The sequence below is a fragment of the Bombus affinis genome, chromosome 1 (genome assembly GCF_024516045.1).
Source record: "Bombus affinis isolate iyBomAffi1 chromosome 1, iyBomAffi1.2, whole genome shotgun sequence".
NCBI classification, from domain to species: Eukaryota; Metazoa; Arthropoda; class Insecta; order Hymenoptera; family Apidae; genus Bombus; species Bombus affinis.
Window position 1 is genome coordinate 20,601,102 of NC_066344.1, and position 17,862 is coordinate 20,618,963.

A 17,862-nucleotide genomic window follows, 5' to 3' on the forward strand; every position below is an offset into this window, starting at 1 on the left:
AAATAAAAGTCGGTAAAATTATACATGTTATAAACATATCTAATGAACACAAACATTCAGGCTAGACACAATACCCTCCTCCTAGCATAGTGGGATAAAAATTGTTTTTTGTCCATTCTTTATTTTCAGAACTAGTATCTGTATCACATATCATAGCAAGAAAATTTAGAAAACCAACGACACATAATATATGCACTACGTTCATCAACGACCCTTTTCAAAGGCTATAATAACATTATAATATTCGATTTAACCGCAGAAGAACTCAATTTAAATAAAAAAAAGTTACTCAAATTTGTGAGTATTCATCACCATTACAAAGAAAATACTAAAGAAATTTCATAGCGTTTTGAACTAAAAAATAAAAATAAAAAATACACAGCACGCAAAGAGAATGGATGAATGTTAAATTTTATGTATATAAATCGTGTATGCGAACGAATAATATGTGTACATTGCTCAAAATTATTAGAGAATTACCACTATGAAGGATACTTGTATTGACAAGTCAAAAAAACAAAATTTATGTTACTAAAGTAAAAAAATCCTATAAGCTTGACAGATTAATATATTAAATCGTATGATAGTGGCAGTGTAATTATAAACTATAAGCGTACATGTTACGTCGCGTGAAAATGTCCGCGCGACGCGGACATTTTCATTGTCTGACCGTCAATGCCTAAGCACCATAAACCATAAACCGAGTCTTATTAGCTTGCAGGAAACTTTAATTCTGCAAGTATTTTCGGTTTATAACTGGTACTTAAAAGGTTCTTAGGTCTATTGTACGTTCTTACAGATTACGGAGAAAGCTGGTAGTTATCACGGGAAAAACCGGTAATTATATAATAGGGAAAACCAGACATTTATATTAGGTCATCCCGTAAGTTCGTTCCGTATTTCGAGCGGTTGTATATGTTAAGATTATTTACATACCTTTCAGTTTCATGAAAAAATGTAATCCCCCTCTCGTTGTACAACTTCTTCCCATTTTTCAAGTGCATTGGTCCCTTATCGCCGTATGTTTATAAATCAACACATGAAATGTATACACAAAAGTCGGCACGAACTTACGGGATGATCTAATATAATAGAAATGTCTGGATTTTCCCATGAGTCATGTTGGTAGGGTGCTTACACCTCCCATTTTCAATCATCGACGTCTTAGCCAATGGATAGCACGGATCCTTGTCCTCACTTTCATAACGAAAAGTCTGAACAACGAATCAGCTTCCTTCGTTCAAAAAGCACACCCATACTGAGCTTTCCTCCGTAATCACATCAGAACGAGTTCTCAGAGTTCCTTCGGCTCTCACAGCTCTCAGAGTTCCGACAGTTCCTTCAGCTCTCACTATGCCTAGAGTTCCTAGAGTCCCCATAGCTCTCAGAGTTCCTACATATCTCAGAGTTCCTACACTTCCGGCTGTTCCTACTGCTCCGACTGCTCCTACTTCTACTGCTTCTACGCCATCAGGAGGGTCACTATATTGGTTCTCATAACCAACGAACAGTCAAAGTTAACATATACACGGATTCTCTCATCTACGAATAATCCTTTTCTTCGTTACCTGTATCTTAATCAGCGGCGTTACTAATTTGTGTGATTGTACAAATTGTTGGAAATATATATTTTTATAATTCTGTGAATCACAGTGTTATACTACAACAACCACCTCTATTATCCTAACCGAAATAAGGGGATCGAACTATTCGTGGTGTCGATTATTATAATCGTAACAGGAATTTACGACTCCCGTTGACGCATATTCTAGCGATCACGTCTCCCAGCGATAGCTCCAAAATACAGTACATGAAAATTTATATTTTTGTGGGTGCAATTAAGCTGTGGAACCTAAGTAGAGATCTCTTTCACTCACTAAATAATCTAACGAATAAATTACCTCGGATATAACTTTATATACTTTTGTATATTATATGCATTATATATATTTCTGCACTTTCAAATTTTCCATAAATGTATAAATATCTACTGGAGATAAAGATCGACCTTAAAACGATTATTAAAAAACAACTGTATACATGCATGGATTGGTTATAAAAATCAAACATGAAAAACGATCGTCTAATTATTCTGGATAGTGCAATTCTTCATATAATGTAAGAAAAGAATATAAACTTAATAAATGGATGTCATGATCTAAAAAAAATTGAGAAACGTTGCTTTAAACGATTCAACTTTCCTTGAACGTTCTATAAACATTTTTCCTTCATTTAAGAGGTAATCAATCAAATCTTTCTAAAAACAATGTATTTCGAAGAAAAGTCAATAAACATTATAATTTCTATACTGCAACGAAATTAATTCAGACGAACAATAAATCTTCGTCCAATCGGTAATAGGTATGTATATGTTAATCGAGACATGTTAATAGAAAGTTCGCATTCAAGGATACCGTTGGAGACTAGAAAAGAAAGAAAGAAGAAAACGATTCGTACCTCGCCATGGAAAGTAAAATTTCCCACTTGTATGAACGGTATTAGCTTCAACTCGTATGAATCTGGCACCACAGATCTTGGTAATCGGACGTCCAATTTTTTTTTGTTATGCGTGTCCTTATTAGACAGACCACGACCCCCGAATACTGAATTACTGAAATCACCGCATGGTTTAACGAGCTCTTCCTCGAGGCATGGCGCAAGATGATAGACCAGAAGCCCTGTCACGACCAAAGATATAAGGAAGGCAGCACCAAAAAGGAAAGCGCCGCAAGGAGAGACTGTGCAGCCTCTTTTACGTCCGAACGTTGTTGTGTGTGCGTCCATCATCGCCAAAACCTCGCGGGACTGGGTCATATCACGTGTAAATCTGAAATGACGAAAAGAAAGTGAGAATTTTGGTCTTGATAAGTATCCGATAATACTGTCGCGTACAGTGGTACTATTTTTGGCAAAATTAAGGTTAATGTTGGAGAGGAAATTTAGAATTAAAATAAAATTTGAAGGTGAAAGATTATTCAATAAATTATTATTAATAACTATTAATAAATAATTAGTAATAAATCAATATGGATATTTAGAAATATTTAGAAAATATTGAATAATAATTTAAAAGCAGTATCTTTAACTTTGTGTTAAAGAAGTTATTATTGTGAATTAATTTATTGACAATCATAAAAGATATATTTAAAATTTCAAATTTGTCATTCTTGATTGGGGTTAGGCTACTATATGTAAACTTTCAATTTTTTTTGTAATAATTGGTTTTTGTAACTAACAATTGACATAGACATAAAAATGTTTTTTATTTTGTATACGTATAATATATCAGATAAATAATGAATTAAAGATTGATTTACTTTATTGCTTTAGAATAGAAATTTACAGTAATTATATTTATTATTGGAAATAAGGGCGACCTCAACGATTTCATGATTTTGAAATATGCTATCAAGGTCAACATGCTGAACAGTAACTCTTTCGACATATGTACATTACGACAGGTGATTACAAGCTAAGAAAACAGAATCGTCAATTAGTAATGTACACAACACTTGATAATTTTAAACTGTATCAAACCATATTAATTTATATATAATTAATGTATTATTGATTAGTATTCCTTGTTCTCCTATAAGTCAATATTGAAGTTAAATTCTACATTCGTTCATACAGGCTGTATTCTGTAAAGAATATTTTGAATGCATGTATAAAGAATATTAAGAAAGATTTTCAAAATATGTATTATATTATACAATGAATATTCGGTGGTCTCGAAAATATTCAGACTCTAGTATAATTTTAACTTCTATGTTGTATATCTGAAACAAATACAGATAAGATAACAGAAATATTTAGCAGCACATTGAATTATATTACATGGATGTCAGAAAGCAAAAAGCTTTTAATTTAAAATAAACCATTAATTAAATATTTTTAAAAATATTGAAATAAAGTGAATTTTCATATCCCAAAAATGTTCAGACACTTTACAAATTGACGTTAAAAACACTAAAATAACAGTTTTTGCTAAAAATTTTACCTGATACTCCTTTTGTTCAATAACATCTTTTAAGCAGTTTAATATGTTGAAGATTATTTTTTGTTAGTAATCGATGCTATATTTTATTTTTGTATTACGCGAGTTTATCATTTTCCTTTACTGTTTATTATTGTTTTTTACTAATTCTCCAATGCAGTTCATTCCATAGGAATGATCATACTTATGTAAAGAAACTTGTTATCTTGATTTGATAAGTTAAATTTTCTAATATGTCCCAATATCCTTGCAACTTGAAAATGCATATTCTTCTTCGGTTTATCTTGTAATACTCGGGTAACATTACATAATTAATTAACAGATTTTTTATGTTTGACACATTTTAAATTGACGACTTTTTTATTTCTGACATCTGTAGATCGTATTGTAATATGTTATGTTATAATTTTTTAGAATATTTTATGTCAGTAGTCAAAAAAGGAAAACTATGCTGATTTATTGTCGAAATAATAAAACGTAAATGGAAAAAAATGAATTTTAAATTTGCGAGAATACCACAATACATTACAAATCAAAGATATTAAATTAACACAAGGAGTTTTTACAACATGACCACCTCTATGGAATGAACAGGACTACAGGATTAGTAAGAAACAATAATAAACACTAAAGGAGAATGACAAATTCGTTTAACAGAAGAATAACATATAGCATTGATTACTAACAAAAAATAATCTTCTACATATTAAACTACTTAAAACATCTCTTTTTGAGGTTAAACACAAGGGATATCGAATAAAATATTAAATCTTTATAAAAAAATTGCCAGTTTAATTTTTTAACATTAATTTATAAAATGCTCGAATATTTTCGAAACACGAAAATTCGCATCCTCTTTCAACATTTCTTTTAATATTTGAATAACGATTTATTTTAAGGCAAAAGCTTTTTGTTTTCTGACATCTATATACTATATTTCAATATACTGCATCTTTGTTGTTTTATCTGTATTTATTTTAGATATAGAACACAGAGTTATGCCAACAAATTTTTATGATATAACTAATTTTTCTTCCTTTAAAATATTTAAAAACTATTTGACAGTATTATCCAAAAGTCTTAAGGCATTTACAATAATGACCTCATAATGGCAACTAATCTATATTTCTAGGGAATATTTTCATGTGATGTTATACATGTAGACACTAGATATGAATATTTAGACATTCCCTTTATGGTGTTATGTATTTGTAGTTTTATCTGGTTCAAAATTTTGTTAGTCAATAAATAAACTCCTAATTAAACATATGATTTATTATAGAACGTGAAATGATAAGAAAGGAAATTCACATTATGAATAAATTACTTGAATCACTAATAAAGGGATAACACATATATAATAAGTTTATTGAAACATTATTTAATAGGATCCTTCAGAAGGCTTTTGATGTCAACTGAATAAAAGCAGATTATACAAAATATTAATCATTTCAACGGTTACAAAAATGACTGTCTCAAACCATTATACATATGTAGATATATCGGTTCTGATTGAAATAATTATGAGAACCGAACAAATATTATAACTTTTATGAATATAAGGGTTCTCGCTCATATCGGTTTTGTTTTCTTTGGTACCAATATTACGTAAATTTCATATCGGTTATGTAACTGTCATTTTTCGGTTCTGCATCATTTACGGCTCAGTTTTATAAGGTCATACAGTACATATCAGCATTCTAATACCGGTTCGATTTCGGTTCTTATTGATTCATTTATTGATTTTGCGAAAATATTGATATGTATTAAATACATATTACAAGTATGGTATTAAGTATCTTAAGATTGAAATTAAAAAATTTACTTCTATAAATTAGAAATTTTAATTACTTGTAATTTCATTGTAGTGGAGTCTCGTAATTAATATATTATTAATTATTTTCGCAATTATTTTTGAACGATATGCAAATAAAATAAATTTCCATCCCAAAAATTTATTTCGGCTTTCGGTACTATGTACGAAGTATAAAGAAAGTAAGTATAGAAAGGATCGTAGCGTTATTCTACATTGTACACTTTCGGATTGGTGGAAATTTGAAAAAAAGTTGCTGTGGAAACAACATTGACCTTGATTATTGCAACGCATTCTACTCATTACGAGGAATAGAAATCTAGAATATCGGAGATTACCCCTTCTCTCAGAAAAACATGGTAAAATTTTAATGATTCTCAAATAAACTTTATTCGGGACAAATATATATATATAAATATATATATTATATATATTATAAATATATATTATATATATATATTATATATATATATTATATATATATATATATATTATATATATATATAAATATATATTATATATATATAAATAAATATATTTGTATATAATTATATATACAATTATATATATATGATATATATATAATTTGAACAAATATATATATATTTGTGCCTATATTTACATTTGTTCCTAATAAGTGGAATAATGTGAATACAGATTCGCTACTCATGGGTCACATCAATCTTTAGATCACTGAACTTCCCTCTTTGGGGAATAAGATACATTCTTCATAGTTCAGTTCGATTTGTTCGATAGTAATGCCAAGTTGAGTATACTTTCTATTGCCTACGATACAAAATAAATATTTGTAAAATCAAACAGATTTTTGATATGTTATTGTGTTTTACTTAACTACGATTCCGAATACCTATCGGAGTCATCATTGGCGGAAAAGAAACCGGTGTGGAATACATCGAATTAAACGTCGTTTTTATTATTGAAAGTGAAGAATTACACATAATTTTGGGGATAACCTTGAGCGAGAAAAAGAAAAAGAAAAAGACAAAAAATGAATATGTGCAATACATAATGATAGATTTGGGGTTTTAACCTGTATCAATAGATGCTACTTTTTTTGCACGTCACTGCAAAATGTAAACACTGTCAATAAAACCAATGTAAAGAATTTAAATCAGCTGAAACTTTAACATTTACTTTTTTTTTAGAGGAAGTGTCATTACGCCTCATGGTTTCTTTCAGAATTTTGTTTCTTGTGATGCGTAGAATACGTTGCAATAATATAAAATTTTGATCCTGAACTTCAATGTTAAGATCATCTCTTCACTAGCTTTTTTCTGAATCTTTATCTTTTATATCCTGTACATATATCGATTTCGGTTTCGGTACTCATCTATTTCGGTATAGCTTTGTCACCGTAATAGAGCTTAGAGATATCGGAATTTAAAGCCATCGCATTCTCGATTTCGATGCTTTTCAAATATGTTGCAGAAATCAACATTTTGAAGATTTTCTTCCTATACATATTACTCCGAGATACTCTTAGTTTCCGAGATATCCGCAAATAATCGTCGGTATTACTACAGTTAATCCTGCTCATATCTATCTATATCTATTTTTGATACAGCGACAAGCGTAGCCGCTTCGCTCAATCTTCATTCATATGAATACAAAGAGTTGGGTTCAGGCCCCTTGCGACTAGTCCTACAAATTCCATCCGAATATTTTAATATCAAACATTTTTTTCAATATTAATAGTTTTTTGACATAAATAGGATACTAATCTTTTGTAAGGAATTCCATGACAGATTGACTGACGTCTTAAAAAATGTGCGGTTCTATTAAAAAGAATAAGGTTGACCTTTGTACAATTTCTGAACAATTCTCACAACACATTCACAGAGATTCAAGTGACACGAGATTTACGACGCATGTCAGAAACTTTGGTGTCGCGCGCGACGCCGAACAAAGGTCAGCTTCATTTTCTTATTAGCTTCATATTAAAATGTCCTCAATGAGGACTCCTCACATTCTAGCAGCAAAACGACATTCAGCCGCGCGCGACTGTTCTGCACGCGAGTACAGCACGATATACTCCATATACTTTGTAGTTGCGCGCGACCAGTGTCGCGGTGAGTCGCGCCTTGACTTTGTCATCGCGGTAGTGCGAATGGGAATTGTGCTATATACGATAATGGATTTTCTAATCGCACGACTGTAAGTCGCGTGCGATTAGTTGTAAATTGAAAAAAGGTTTAGAGAGAAAAGAGGTTAGATGTTTTTGTCCGACAGCCGTAAGGCAAAAACCTGGGGAAATAGTATATTCCTCTTCTAGTGAAGAAGTAGTTGTTCAAAATGTTGCTTTCTTCAACATAACTACTAAATAATTACCAACATCCGTTTTATTTGACTCTTCATAGAAAACATAGCAGGAATTTAGAATTTTAATACTATCCTATCACTAATTCTAAAATAATAAATAGTAGATGGTTATCATTATATTACAATTTAATTTTGAAAGTAAATCTTAAAGTATTTAATGCTCATACTTCTAATATTTAATACATATGTATTAACATTTTCCCAAAACGAATAAGAGTGAAGATTAGTAAGAATCGAAATCAAATTGATACATGTAAGAATACACATATCATGTATGTACGTATTATAGATTATACAATACTGCACCGTAACCAATACAGAGCCGAAAAATAATAGTTATAGAGTCGATATGGAAACGATATAATATCGATCTTCAAGAACTGAAACTGATATGCGCGAGAACCGTTACATTCAGAACAGTTATAACACGTTTTCGGTTCTTTTAACTTTGTCAAGAACCGAAACCGGTATCATAACTGTTTTACTTAAACCAACTTTTTATAATAATTTTTTTTAGCAAACTATCAATAATGTTTGAATTAAGTATTTGAAAAGCAACAACAAATATAAATAACCATCATTTATCTTAATATTCAATTATAAAAACAGAACATTTCCGTCTGATACATGACCTAAAACTTTTGACATGTAATGTTAATTATTCCTAGGTAATTAATACTTATTAAGTAAATTACTAATAATTTCTTAATTAAATACTTTTTAGGAACATCCGATATAAAGTAACATAAAGTAATACTTAATATTAATAGAAACAAACCACAGATACACTACCAGTTAATAAATGGCTAAAACTTCTGCATAGTATTGTATATAAACTTTTGTACTAAATTTTTAAAAATTCAGGACGTTGAAACACTCGTTGTTTGTCATCGAAGAAACGTGTCATTTGTTCATGAATAATATTGATTTCAACCTATTTATTCAAGAATTCAGTCACACGTTTTTTCATCCTCACCGGCGCGGCGTGGCGTTCCATCCTTCAGACCTACCTATATGTACACACTGTAATTAGCATCTGTGACGAAATACACGAAGGCTGTCATTGGAGCATTGTCCCGGAGAAACTTCCTCTCCGGCGTAAACAGGGTGAAGGCAAGCGATCATTAAAAGTAATTTCACGTTCAGAATAAACACGTCAAGGAAACGCGAGTTGCCTTTAAACGGACGGAAAAGTCTTTCTAATTGGCCGTCACCGTCGCCTCTTATTGCTAACGGATCAGTTAATAGCAACTGTAACTTCCGTGAGATCAATTTATGGGAATATCGATTGATTCGGTCAATGTAAGGAATTACGACTTCATACAATCATTGTTATGATAAAACTCTGTTGTGTGAACTATTTATTCTACCATTATTACTGAACAGTCTGCTATTTGGATTTTGTTGATCGAGGTTGCATTATTCAATCGTATCATTTAAAAATATATATAGATACTTGCGTTATAATATTGCTACTTTAAAAGCGTAAATCCTTGGACTTCAGTTACAATACATGTAACGTATGGAATATACAATACATGTAATGTATGGAATTATGGAATAATATTTTATGGTATAGTGATTGCATGATGTATACATACGTATATCAATATATGTCGGAAATGTAGGGAAATCGGGCTTTTCTTTGGAAAGATCCTCAATATTTGGGCTCGAAGTGACATAACTGGTCGCCGAACGTAGCCATGGTCACGGGATGAACGTTTTATCTAACAGAAGTATCGATATTGAGGGACACGCTGTATTAACAATCAAGCCCCGACCAGGAGCAATGTCGGTTTCACGCGGGACTGCCTAGTAACGGTGCTTGGAATTTTGTTGATATTCTCGATCAATATGTAATTGACAAATGTGACCGTATCTGTCTTTTATTTTGGCAATCACCTTGGAGAGTTTACTGATATCGTCTAGGCAGTCAGTCTGAAAGTAACCCAACGTCTGAGTTAACGTATCTGCGTGCTACAAAATGTATTCTTTTGTACAAAGAGTTTTCCCGTTAACCGTGGATTCGTTATTGAACCCAAGAACATTGTCAATAGCTTTCGTTATACTTATTAATTATTACACGCCTAAAATTTCTAACGAAAACCCTACATATATTATTATGTTCATATATTATGTACATATTATGTACATATATTATTATTATGTTCAAATATTTTCATCAAAATATTTTGGTGACATAATAAAGAGTTATTCTTCCATTACTCTAATATTATTTAAACAACTATATGTAATAAATAAAGAATTTTTGCATTCTTGTTATCTTCGTTGTAAATATATCTCTGCATAACATAATATATCTCTCTTCTCTTCATTTATATGTATATTTATTTAAAATAGCTAAAATTATATAGGTTTCTGAACATTTTTGCGACAAATTGTAACTTTCACGCGATGTGATACCGATAAACTAACATTAATCGTAAAAGAAATATCATAATATATGTATAGTTACACCTATTAATATTCGGAAATCTTTTAAAACAAAATAATCTTTTTAAAATTGCATCAGGCGACTTAATTTCTCTCTATTCTTTTTCCTTTTGAGAAGTTAAAAGGATTAGTTAGGTTAGAAAAATGTTGAAACAAATGTAACTGGTTGAAATTGTGAACAAAAAAAAAGAAAAAGTCATTTTCTACAACTCTTTTATTTCACTTTATAACAAAAGCTTAAACAACATATTGTAGAGATTGATGAAAATTTTATCGAAATCAGTTAATGTATAGCTGTTACAGATTATAAACGATTCAGAATAGTGAAAACTGCATTTTTTCACGACTATCAGGCTATAACTGTAATAAAATAAAGAATGTAAAGATATAAGCTGTAAAGATTTCTACAATTTTGAATGCATATCGCTTGTTTCCGCATCAAACAATTTTGATACAATTTTCAGCATATATGTATATAACTGACACAAATCTTCAAAATGTATTGCTTAACTTTTTATTACAGGCCTAGATAAAAAGTTGTAAAAAGCGCCCTCTACTTTCTTCTTCGCGATTTCGATCAATTGCAATTGTTTCAAACTTTTTTTATACGTCATGGAATAAATTGATCAATCTGGCTTCTAAAAAAAGGTTAAGTCGCTTGGATTTATCACAAAAAAGTTATTCTGTTTTAAAGTGTGTGCGAATATTAATGGTGGTAACTATATATAATATATATAATGAATATAAATATTATAGAATTAAAAGACTTAAAAATTATCTTATTGTAATATATTAGTAGAAAACAATGGAGAAATATAACATCATAATGAACAATCAAAATAAAGAATGAGGTTAATAAATTGTTAATTACAATAAGTAATATTCGATTAAAATTAATTTTGACTAATAATAAATTGACTACAGGCAGTACGGTTAAATGCTTTGACAACTAAAAGAAAGATATGATATACAAAAATTGTTCATAAATGTTTCACTTAATTGTTTCATTTAATTATTAAATATATATTATAGTGCAGTTAAGTATAGCATATTATAATACATGAATTTCAATACATGGGCATCAAGCAATATAAGGCAACGAAATAAATTAACAAAAAATTGAATGATAGTATGTACGAGGAAATTAGTTATCAAAATGTTCTTCATGAATTATATTTTATTATATGTATATTATTACATGTACTTTTCTGAAATGTTTAAAATTAATAATAAGGGCAAAAATTCTATCCCAATTTTGGTTTACTGTTTCCAATGTTTACAATTTCTTGTTAATATTTTTAGATTTTCTTAACATCTAACATTGATTACAGTGTCATTAAATAATATAATGATAAACATACTATACTTTGGGTTTCCTTTGTTATGTATGTGGTATTAATGGGGTAACCTTCAAATGATATACATATTTCAATACAAAGAGAAATTAAGCAATTTAGTAAAAGTACTTGTTGAATAATATTATTTCATTATTATGATATCGTTAAAGTAAAATTTAATGTTATTAATATTGAATATTTATTAAGATAAATTACAAAAACCATACTTTTAAACTATACGCGAAAATATTTAATATAATGATTATAAAAGCATAACGAATATCGTATAAAATTATTGTATTTTTTTAAATAAAAAAGAACAGAATCAGTCTAACAAACTGCATTATTTTCTCTTTAAATATATTTAATAAAAATTAAAGAAAAACTTTGTAGGTATTACTTTTACTTAATAAATTATGCAGTATAGACGAAAAGTATATTTTGCTTTTATTATAACTAAATATATGAAAAATTCTGAAAAAATAACAGAATAAATAAAGTTTTCGGGAACTTTTTTCGAAGATATTACAAAAATATTAGTTACTTTTATTGATCAAAAGATTATGTCAGGATGAAGTTCATTAGTATTGAGATACCTGTACCTGAAAACGAGTAGTTTAAAGGTATTTCAACTTTAATTTTGTAAAACTTATCGTATGAAAGATAAGGGAAGGCGCAAGACAATATTCTTCATTTATATTGTCCTTTTTTTATACATCAGATTTGTAAAGATTAAAGTTAAAATATCTTCTAAACTATGTATTTTAGGATGTAAAAAAGTACCGTAATACTTTTGAAACTAAAAAAGCGGATCGATTGCTGTATAAAAAAATATGTATTTCTGTTTAAAAGAAAACTGTTGAAAACTTTAAAAATAATGATTTTGTGGGAAAATTCACGAATCTCGATGTTCATCATTTTAAACCAAACAGCTTTGTCCTGATTTGTCTTTTGTACACTCCGCGACAAAAAAGTAGCACAAGTTTACGTAATAAATGCATCCAATTTTGATGCTCAATAATTTTTGATGTATAATACAGTCTATTACAAAAGTAAAAAAATATATTTAAAAAATATAGGCATATATTAAAATATTTAAAAAATTATTCTATCCTGTTTTCCATCAATGTGTTCTGGTGCAAAGTGTATACAATTAAAAATGAGTTTGTTTGTGTGTGATGATTGAGGGTGGTTTCCTTTTACACTTCTCTTGATTCGAAAGTAGGAGTTGTTACGTAACGTGTTGCACATTATATACATACATTTATAGTAGCACATACATGTATATATATGTATGTATATAATGTGCAACACGTTACGCTACTATATATATATATATAGTAAATATATATATATTATAAATAAATAAAAAAATATATAATAATAATATATATATATATATAATCACGTGTATGACAGTTTACCTTATTGTTGAAACAGAATTTGATGCTTTTCTTAAATTGACACGTTTATAATGCCAGTTTATTGCTCCTAGTTAATTTATACTTTATTTTTTATTACTTCCTTCTGAGTATTGGAGTGAATTTTGAATTATTTGTCAATTATTTGTCATTTAAAGCAGAATATCTTATTTCTTTAATGTTAGAATTCTTCCTATTTCACCCATGATTAAGGGTTCCCCACAACCCGTACTGAGAACTTGAAAAAATAACACGATAAATGGGAATAACAAATTCAGGATGTACAATAATGGTTGACTTAAGCACATTGATAATTTAATTTAGCAGAAAGAAATTTGCAAAGCATGCATTTTGTTGCATTGATTTTCAGTCTTTTTGAAATATATTTAAGTTACAGGATCTCTTCTACATTCCTACTTTTTATAGTAATAGATTGCAGCATATAATACAAAACTTTGAATATCGAAAATAAATATATTTATTCTGCACAGACAGTAAGAACATTAAATTTTTAGGGTGTGCTATCAGCAAAAGTAACTGAGATATTAAGGAATCAAAGGTACACAAAACATCATGTTTATATGTGTAGTGAATATACAAATACACATAATACACCGTATATAGTAAAAAGAGCCCAATTTTAATAATGCAATTATTTCGTTGCTTTCATTTTTCTTGCAATATTGATAAGTTATATCACAACTATGATAGTAACAATTGGGCTTATTCACGCAGATACAAACATAGGCTGCCATAATGCTTTTTCATACCAAACACACCAGCAAATGCCTATATGTCAATTACTATGTACGAAATCTTAACAAGAATTCTATACCGTGTCAAATGTCGCAATAACGATTATACGATTAATTCAAAATATTCACTTGTAATGTTATTAGTATGACATTTTATGCTGTTTAGAAATGTCCTAAATAATTATTAAATAATGGTCAAACATTTATCCATATAGATTGGGGGACTATCGAGTAGAAAAGATGATTAAAATTTTAAATTACATTTCAAAATTATATTTCTTCTATTTTTGTCTATAATGCTTGTACACAACATTTCTATTTCAAATTATATTTTAAATTGTAATGTAGAATTTCATTTAGGAAAGGTCTTAAAGAACACTTTTTCCCAAATAAAATTACATTCAAGTACTATCACCTAAACACAAAACGATTCACATAATTTTCACTTAATTCCAACAAATAAATCGATATAATTCAAACAAAAAAATTTTGTCTCATGATATAATGATTTGTCATGAGGACAAATTCCTCAAATAATGTTTGTTCGTGAAAGGATTCTTAACTTTTACAACTTAATTTACTTTAACTCGCTTCAGTAACAAGAAGAATTTTCTACTTAAACTAAACCAGATAGTTCACAATATCCATAAAAATATTTGCACGACAAAAGCTTCACACAACTAAAAATATACCATATATTACTTTTATATACTATTATTTATCTACCTTATATTAAATCCACAAATCACGGTTATCTTACATTCTAGATTATAGATTTACAATAACTGACACACAGTATTTCATTTAAAAATTTACTTACCATGAACAGTAAACAGAATGATGCCTAGATTACTGAAGAGCCTGTAAATCACGTGAAATTACTCCGCAGTGATCGAAACTAATTGAAAGTTAAAATGGATACACGAGAGAAACGAATACACACGACCTAATATCACACGAAACAGCGTTCAGCGCGACAAAACTTTGAACATTAGTTTCCGACGAGGTAAGCCAATTAACGACGATCATAAAGGTAGACCAGGAGAAACCGACGACGCGTCGAGAACCTGCCGCTCAACTCGATGGTTTGCGCGAGACTGTCGCGGACTGGTGCGCATTCCAGCTTCGTAACTTCCTCGGTCCTCTCTCCTTGCCATCCACGCTTCCTGCTCGGCCCGATCGATTACTCGTCGATCGCTGAATCACCTTAACCTCACATCCTTCCACCTGCATACGGTCCTTCGGATCACACGAAACCGTACAGTCGTTGTCCATCGGATACATGAACGAGATGTCGTGCATCTTATGATTCATTTACGAAACAATAATATTCTATTTATCTGAACTGATCGGGAATGAACAGTTCGTATACCGAGAATTCGCTGATTCTTTGAAATTATCTACAGTCAAATAATACCATAATAATACCATGGAATAGTTTGTGTTCAAATATAATGACTTACGAAGAGATTTAAATATTTATCACATAAAATTTATAGAAATATATAGTGGCATGATACATACAAATATGTATTAAAATATGTATAAATATGTATAAATATACTATTATATGTGAATAAATATATATATTTATTCTTTATGTACAAATATATAATAACAGGAGTTCTTGTTCGGATATAGTAGGTATGCACAAAGATATTTAAACTCTTATTAGACGAAAGATTTACAAAAATATCACGTGTGTTATATAAAAGCTTCTTTGGTTTTCTTTAAAGTAAATTGATGTAATTTATTTTATCAATTTAATAAAAAATTGATAAAATAAAAAAAGCATATGAGAAATGTGGATAGATTGTGAATATGTTTGTTACGACTGTGGAATTATATTACACTGTAACTACTGCTAGTAAGTTTTAAGACATGCAATTGATATTTATAATAAAATGATAGTTTTTATGCTATGATTATTGTACGTGATTAGATCGTAAAAGAAAATAATTTTATTTATTTACTTGTTCTTAAATTTTATGCAGTGAAAGTAAATTGGAATACCTCTAGTACAAATTATTTACGTCGTAACAAGATCATTACTTTATGTCATTTTTCAATTAGACCAAAGCTTCAAATACTTTTTGTTTTTCACTATTACTAAGAATTTGAAATATAAAAGTTTATTAGTTTTTATAGGTTTTTAAGGTTTATTAAAATTACGCAATTTTATTTGTTACCATCTTCTGCTATAGTTTTTTATTCGTTTTAAACAAAGTTATATTCTAAATATATTGTACTTTCTCTACTAAAGATGATCCCATGAATTATTAGAATAAAATATTAAGGCTTATTACACTACTGGATGATTAACCATTAAATACATTTGTCATTTCTACGGAGTATTTGTTTGCAATAAATATCTTGTACTTGCTATGTACATTTTTGCATTAATTTCAGGCAATTAATTCATAGGTATTCAAATCTTTTCATAAGCTACTGTAAATGGTTCCAATTATAGAAAATAGAGCAGCAGTTGTATGTATTTCTTTGTTCGTGATGTGTCTTACATACAGAGACATTTTTTTAGAAGCTTTATTACATGAAAACCATTCTGTTTAGTTTTGGCGACTACATGAACGGAAGTATTTGTATAATATTATTGAATTGTTTGCAAAGGCCAATGATCCATTTTTTAAATAATGTGATAAATGTCTTAACTAAAAATTTAGTATAAGAATGAAACATGATAGAAACATGATTTCCACACCGAAATCCAACAGGTACATCAACACCAAAATACTCAAATTCATCATATAACTGAAATGTATATTAATTTAATATTCTTCTATTTTTCTAATCTTTAATTTGTATAATTCTTTTAATTCTCTAATTTGTATCTCCCTAATTTTCGTATACGATATTTTATTCAACTAACAGGAACTCACATTTAAATATATGTATTCAATTGACAAGAAATTGGATAATTAAGCACTAACTAAAATTTCGTTGCAATAGATAAATCCAAATAAATAGAATTTTACTGTACATGTAGTTCGTTTCATACGTTGAAAATATTTGATGAATCAGGTGCTGTTACAAGATTCGTTATTCATGAGTTGAAGACACAATTATATTGGGTTGAGTTATGAGTAGTTATGAATGCAAAAAATTGAAATTTCCTGGAAATTTTGACCATCTTAACTTATCCATTATGACCTTTTCGTTTATGTTATATCTAAGAATAAGTGTTTGAAATTATACGATTAAATATTATTATATAAAAGTATATAACACTGATCAGGAATATCCTTAATCAATTGATGTTTATGTATATTACAAGACTATCCTGAGAATCACGTACATCTTATTTTCAATTTTTTAATAAAAATAGAAACAAAATTAATGTAGTTCTAGTTCAAAACGGTAAAAGAATCTTTAGTGTACATTGTTTATGAACACATAGTAAAAATAAACAACCATAATATTTACGCATATATGAATAAAATCAAATTGAAGATATAAGAGATGTAAATATTTTTAAGGAAAGAACTTGTAGACTTTATTTTATCGGATTGTCTGTAATATGCTTAAAATGTTATACCAAATTAAAGATGATGTACTATAAAATATATTCAATATTTGGTAAGTTTATAACTTTGGATAAAAAGAGTATAAATTAACTTAAAGTTGCCAATGTGCAGAAGTTTTAAGATGTTAATTATTCTTGCTAACTGTAAGTCATTATTATATAGGGTGTTCGGCTACAGGTGTAAAAAATTTAAGGGGTGATTCT

General features: G+C 29.0%; 1 protein-coding gene across 1 annotated transcript in view; it reads right to left on the minus strand.

The window, feature by feature from the left end:
* Nucleotides 1–2,845, minus strand: part of LOC126917601 (aminopeptidase N) — a 57,953-nt gene extending 55,108 nt beyond the window's left edge. Inside the window, exon 1 of the mRNA XM_050724649.1 lies at nt 2,458–2,845. Coding sequence (XP_050580606.1) covers nt 2,458–2,814 — 357 coding nt within the window. The 5' untranslated portion in view covers nt 2,815–2,845. The remainder of the gene's footprint in view (nt 1–2,457) is intronic.
* Nucleotides 2,846–17,862: the final 15,017 nt, after the last annotated feature.